The sequence below is a fragment of the Centropristis striata genome, chromosome 16, assembly GCF_030273125.1.
Source record: "Centropristis striata isolate RG_2023a ecotype Rhode Island chromosome 16, C.striata_1.0, whole genome shotgun sequence".
Classification (NCBI taxonomy): Eukaryota; Metazoa; Chordata; class Actinopteri; order Perciformes; family Serranidae; genus Centropristis; species Centropristis striata.
Window position 1 is genome coordinate 9090711 of NC_081532.1, and position 6916 is coordinate 9097626.

The 6916-nt window shown below is 37.0% G+C and overlaps 1 protein-coding gene across 6 annotated transcripts in view; it reads right to left on the minus strand.

Annotated features, from left to right (window-relative positions):
* dtnbb (dystrobrevin, beta b) overlaps positions 1-5872 on the minus strand; it is a 40444-nt gene extending 34572 nt beyond the window's left edge. For 3 of the 6 annotated variants that reach the window (XM_059353904.1, XM_059353906.1, XM_059353903.1), the window contains exons 1-4: positions 5639-5871; positions 2849-2895; positions 439-506; positions 96-176 (exon numbers count right to left, since the gene is read on the minus strand). In XM_059353904.1, coding sequence (XP_059209887.1) covers positions 96-176; positions 439-505 — 148 coding nt within the window. In that variant the 5' untranslated portion in view covers position 506; positions 2849-2895; positions 5639-5871. Of the gene's footprint in view, positions 1-95; positions 177-438; positions 507-2848; positions 2896-5638 lie in introns of all 6 variants that reach the window. The other 3 variants (XM_059353908.1, XM_059353907.1, XM_059353905.1) reach the window with 2 other exon arrangements.
* Between the last annotated feature and the right edge of the window lie 1044 nt (positions 5873-6916).

The following is a 6916-nucleotide window of genomic DNA, read 5'->3' on the forward strand; positions in this document are numbered from 1 at the left end:
TGTGATCACACTGTGACTGTCTGTATTCATGTTGAAACACACATTGCTGTTGGTTCATAGCAGTTGAAAAGAGAGGAAAATCTTCTTGCTCTTACGGTTGCATCTCTTTTGCACAAACCGGAGTTTGCAGGCGGTCCTATAAGTCGACAGTCTGATTACATCAAAGTTTTGAGCTCCTGCAAAATAAAAGCACAAAGAAGAAAACATGACATCTTGAATTAACGCTATGCCTTTCCAGTTTAATTCAATACATGCAAGTCTTAATAAACACAATCAAGCTTACAGAAGGTACATTTACACACTATCACTGTCTCTGTGTGGGAGGAATGACTCTGTACGTGTGAGGGACCACATATCTTGGAGACAGTCAAAGAATTACATGAGCCACTGCTGACTATGAATAGTGAAAAGAGATTTCTCTCAGTCGACTCCACTCACTCATCTCCATGAAGAGCTGTCTCTTCTCCACCATGGCCTTGCCTCGTTTACTGCCTTCCTCGATCATTCTGTGGCACATCAAACAGTAGAGCATGCACTGCTTAGTGTTCAGACGTCAGCATGTTAATAACACAGCTCTTTTCATTGACCAGAATCAAAAAAAATTGCAAGTAAAAATGATTAATATGTATATATTTTGAGGGCAATTCAAGAAAATGGTTGGTAGAAAATGGTGATAAGACTAAACATAAATGATTAACTAAAGCTTTATAACATTAACATATTTTAAATATAAAAGATCTACGTCTTTATATTGCACCTGTTAATTGTTCAGCTAAAATGCACTTGTGAGCTCTTGAACGCTGCTATACAAGAAGGATACAATGTTCTTTCATCTTTATTATTTACCCTGCACATCAAGGACGATGTTAGTCATCACTCCAGCTTTTCACTTTTTACTGTGATACTACATAGATTTCATGGCTTTGGTTGGCTTTTTAACAGACAATGAAGGTATAGAGATGAATGCAGTTAATTTGAAAGACTCTAATGTGAATAAATCGACAGTTCAGTGTCAATGATTTCAAAGCTATGTGGTGGAGTTGAAGATACTGAAAACCAGGGATACATTATATAATTCTTTATTCAAAGGCTCACTGTCTGTACCTATCTTGGCTCAGTTATACACTGTTGTGTTGTGTAGGTGCTCAGTGGCAAATAAGAAAATGATATGTTGGCAAAAATGGGACTTCTATTCAAGAATTAGTACAACTTTTTGGGGAATACAGCAGGGTAGGGTGTCAGGATATACCAGCATTGACAATAACTATGATATTTGAAAAATGAATAATTGATGTAATGTTAATAATATGATAATATCGTGTAAATATATAAAATAATTTCTGTTTCGTTCTTTCTGTTTAGGCTATGATATATAGGCACAGATACTCTCTTGCTTGTATAATTTGAGTGTGATTTACTTCCCAAATAAGAGACAAAACACACAATAAACAAAAAACAAAAAATTAAATTGATACAGCGATAATTGTGATTAATCGTATAGTAAAAAAATGATATTGTCGGAAACCGCTTGACAGGCTAGACAGGCACAGCTCAACAGTAACAAAAATCTAGTTATAAGAACATCTAAATTACAGATTATATCTATATATAATATAGATATTTGTTTAATCTATACAAAAACCAAAATTGTAAAAACCAAGAAACAAAGAAAATAAGCACCTTTTTAAAAACGTCAAACTAGTGTGAAAATCTGTATTTAAAATCAACTTCACAAAGAGGATAATAATAATATGGTCATATTAATGCCTCAGTCAAAAAATAATCTTTCCCACAAAGACTTAAGTCTTCAGGATGCAGGAATCAGATTCTGCATGCAGGAACACAAAGAAATCTCTTTAAGACCAAAGACTTTACATCTGTTGAGCAGTTTGAACTTTTGTTCTGACGCCTGACTTCAGAGTTGACCCTGTTTTGTGTTTTCAAAGAGGATTCATTGTACGCATCTGTTTTATGCTCAAACGTAGTACTCATACTTGTGGAAGACATATTCCCTTGAACCACACAGACTTTCTTATTTCATCAATTCCTTCATTCCACTATATACTTCAATAATTCATCAGGGCTTGTAATGTTGTGCTACAAGTAATTTCTTCTTATTACCTTGTGTTCTTATGAAATAAGGATATTTAACAGCAGCATCTTTATATTAGTGGCATAAATGTGTGTCATTCCAATGCATTGGAAAAACTTTTCGTTTTTTAAGCTATACATTAATAGAGATGGATATTTTGAACCGGTACTAAATTGGTACCAGTTCTGGTCAGTGCCAAAATATTGACAAGCTCCTGGACAAACGATGGTGCTGGTGGTGGTACAGTATTTGTGAAACATAAATGTGTCCTGTAAGGATGACGAAGCTGTTGAATGGTAGAGCTCCTGTGATTAGTTGATTGGGAGAAAAATGATCACCCATTATTTGCATAATGGATTAATCACTAAAGTAATTTTTCATGCAAAAATGCAGAAAATGTTGTTTTCAACCCCTCAGATATTACGGATTATCTGTTTTTTTATCAGATTAAACTGAATATTTTTAGGCTTCTGACTGATAAAACAAGATATTAAAAGACACCACTTTGGCGTTTGCTTTTTTCTGACATTTTATAGACCAAACTTTCAATCGATAAAAAATAATCTGCAGGTAAATTAACAATGATCGTTCAAAAGTGTGAGCTCACTTACTATTACATGTTTTCATGTCTTCTGTTCCTTGCATGAAATTATAGAGTGTCTAGTATCAATATCAATAAACGCCTAACAAAACAACCCCTATACATAAAAGATACACTGTGTTTTATAAGACGTAACTAAAGATTTCAATATTTACCTGTCGCTGGCTGAATGTCAAACAAAGTGAAGCTCTGAACGTCGACCCTGTGAAGAGAAGCCATATTGGAAGAGTTAGTGAGTGTGTCTTTCGACTTGATGTCACCATTACTGTGAGAGATAAGCTATTCCTCGCTGACAAAATGTAGTTGACTTTTGCATAAGTAATAAACACCTCCCCTCTCTCCCTCCTTCAAGGACTTCATTAACTCTCAATTTGTGCTTTTGTTTGCCGTCCCTCTCTTCCTGTAGAGATGTCGGTGAGCTGGCCGGGGAACACTCCAGTGCCTGTGGTCTGTGCAAATGATAATTCTCCATGACATCCCACTCAGCAGTGACTGCATCCTGTGGGCTAATGACACCGACTGAGAGCTGCAAAGGAAGCACTTAATGATGACGGACAAAGAGCACATTACAGCTGGCCAATGAGTGAGGAGCACTGGGTGCCTCGGACCAAGTGCCCCAAACATGCCTGCATCACATGCAAGCTCACGGGGGGCGTTCGCTGACCAGGGGGCGGGGATCAGCTGATCAGCAGGGCAAGAGCAAAGAAGCCAAGGTTCTGCTACGCTGAAGAGGTCGACACACAGGCAGGATTTCTCTTTTTTTTTTAAATCACTCTTCTTCTTACAATGATTTCAACTGTTATGACAGAAACTCTTTCCTGTCACCAACTCTCTACTCTGGCTTATGTTTAGTGGTTCTTATTGCTGTTTTCAGGCACCAGAAAGGTTCTTTAAAGGGACTCTGTCCACTAAAACGCAGTCCATAATAGAAATGAGAAATTTAAATAAAAAGCATTACAATCAGGGTTTCAACTAATGATTTAACTAATGACACTTCAGTGATTAAGTCTATGAAATGTCAAAAAAGGAGTTTAAACCCCATAATAGACAATTAATCTACCATATAATTATATTTATCAACAGAACACTAATCAAACATTTGTTAGTTGCAGCTTTTCTGTTCCATATGTGATTATAATTTAAATATTTTTGGGTTTTGGAGAGTTGAGCTGACATAACAAGACATTTGAAGACGTCACCTTGAGTTCTAGGAGGTTATAACAGGCATTTCTAACTATTTTCTGACATTTTATGGAAAAATTAATTGATTGAAAAAGTAACTGTAATAATATTAATGATAATGAAAAGAACCATGACTTGAAGCTAGGCTGTATATTGGCAAGAATCTGGCTATCATTATACAGGGGTTATGATTCAATATATTAGGATATATTGCAATACTGTAAGCAAGGTGATATATTTACTGACACGACCATATGCATAAAACAGAACAAAATGTTTCCTTTATATAATGACACAATAATCCAGTGTATTGATATTATCTCACACCCCTTGTTGCAGTCATACCCATCACCATTTCCCAGCGCTCAAGGTGAAATCTTTAAAAAGATATTGAACTCACGATGATATAAAAAAAAAAAAGAAAAGCTTAAAATCTTCACTTTAGAAAGCTGAAACCAGAAAAATGTTTGCCATGTTTGCTTAAAAAATGACTAAATTATTTGAAAACAAATCTTTTGTTGTGCAACTGATCAATTAATCGACTGATATGGCTTTATTCTAAGACAGCATAAACCACTTTTTGCCTCATTAAACAGCATTTTTATTGCTCTGAAGCAGTCCTATGGCTCTTTGCAGCTCAGTTCAGGGATCAAGGCTCTTTGGCCATGGTGGCTCTTGAAAACACTTGGTCAGCCTAATTACATATTAAATGGCGATCTAAATGGGGCAACACACTGTATTCTCAGGGATAATATGTGAGAGGAGCACTGCTGCACTTTGGGGGCAAAGGAGAGAAAACATTGGCGATGCAGTGGGAGACCCAACAGACACATGTCAGCAAAATAACACAATGCTTCATTGTAAATATTCAGCCTATGAAGTAACTGCAGAAATTCATGAGTAGGCAACTCAGGCCTGCATTGGCAGGCAATGTTTGGAAAAATGTAAGCAGTGCATGACAGCAAATGGATGAGTTTAATGCAGGAGTTGGTCTTTTCATGTTAGATAAGGAGACGGAGACAAGTTCTTAATAATTCATGGATAAAATGAATTCACAGACCGGAGCACATTCAAAAACACAGACCAGAATCAGTGTGATAAAGGTCTGAATTTATGGGATTTTCACTCCATTGCATTCACTCTTTAGCACATAAATAATCACAAGATCATTATAATTTTAATGTCAGCGCTTTTTTTATACTGTAATATTGTGTGGTTATTATAAAAGGCCTATAAAGGTGCATTTTACTGTAACCGCACCTTCAGCTTCGAGGTAATGACAACATCCTTTGACGCGAGTCAACATAAGGACTCGGTTACTGCAGTACCTCCCTTCCGCTGATATCATCCACTTCTCGGTTTCTACAAGCCTCATTTCTCACAGTGAGCAACCCTGCAACACTTAAAAATTCACTTCTGAAGCGACGGCACAGCACAAACGCAGCCATATTGCTGATTAAACTGTCTATTTACCTTATTTCCGCAATGGGAATGCTGTGTCGTGATGCCTATAAAATAAATATATTTTTTGGGGATAATAAACAATGGCAATCCCGCATCTTTCCACTTCTCACTGGTGTCTCGACAGCCGAATGAGAGGTATAGCAGGGAGCTGGCCTTTACCGGAGGAAAATCACGCAGGTTGCGTTTAGAGCATCATCATCATCATCGGCAGCAGCAGCAGCAGCAGCAGCAGCATCAGATGGGGAGGATAAGTGGTCCAAGGAGGATATTTCCTCCGTGATTCACAGCCGCACTCTCACCTTTGATGAATCCACGCGTGTGTCCGCCGACGTTACAGCTGTCCGAGCGATGAGAAACGACTCGGACGATCCATCATCGTATTTCAGCCTCCTCTCCCGTCTCATTCGACTTCAGTCTTGGTAACTGCGGTTGTAGCCGCACTCAGAAACGTACAAGCGCCCCGCTCCGCTCGGCATCATCAGCGACCCAGCGGCAGAGGACGGCAGAGCAGAGCGCAAGCAGGCACGGAGATGCCATGCGCGACCACCTACTATACTTTACGCATGTGCGCACGCACGCTGGTTAAAGGCGCACTACTACTATTGCTGCTTCTACTCTGAATTACGATCCTCAGCATAATAGAGTGGAGATGGAACAAGAAAAACAGATTCAGTTTAACTTAAAGGGATACTGAAGTGACTTCATGTTGCAGATATTCAAAGTTAGATCATTCAGAAGTGACTGATTGATTAAAGAATGAACTAAATTAAAGCAGCAGAGGCAGAGATACACTGACTGTGTGAGTGAAGCCCCAAAACACTGGATCCTACATTTCCCATAATACAAAGCAATAGAGTCTGTGTGAGCTCAGTTACATTTTTGGTCAGGTTTATGATTCAGTTCAATATAATGATAATTGCACATACATATTTCCATCCAATTGTGTCAATTCTACATAAACCAATTAATAAATGTTAATTATTAAAGTAGTTAATGTTAATGAATTATTTTTGTGTGTGGCCAAAAAGTTAAATAATTTCAGTTGTATAGAAATTCACAATTTTAACAAAACATTTTTTTTTAAATATACAGAATATATTAACAGTAATTACATGGACTTAAACAATGCAAGTTAGCCGAATTCTAGCTCTACTTACAGTACATACATTTCTTCTGAGTTTTATTTGATTTAATTACATAAATGGTACTCTTTTTTGGTTTATGTTTGAATTACTTGATTTAATTGGATGGGATTGGATTTTATATGCAATTGAAGAGTAAACCTGACAAAATACACCAACATTTCTTTGAGTGTGTATTCCAAAATTGAGGTTTTTCTTTTATTGATATTCTGACTGTCTCTGCAAGGGACAGTTCACCCTAAAGTCAAAAATACATTTTTTTTTTAACCTTTAACCATTTTTCCTCTTACCCATAGTTCTATTCATCAGTTTATATATTTTCACATATCTATATCTATATCATTCTATATCAGCTCATTGTGTGAGCTGAGTGATGGACAAACCATTCATAGAGATGTCTGCCTTCTACAACATAATGGAACTAGATGGCATTTT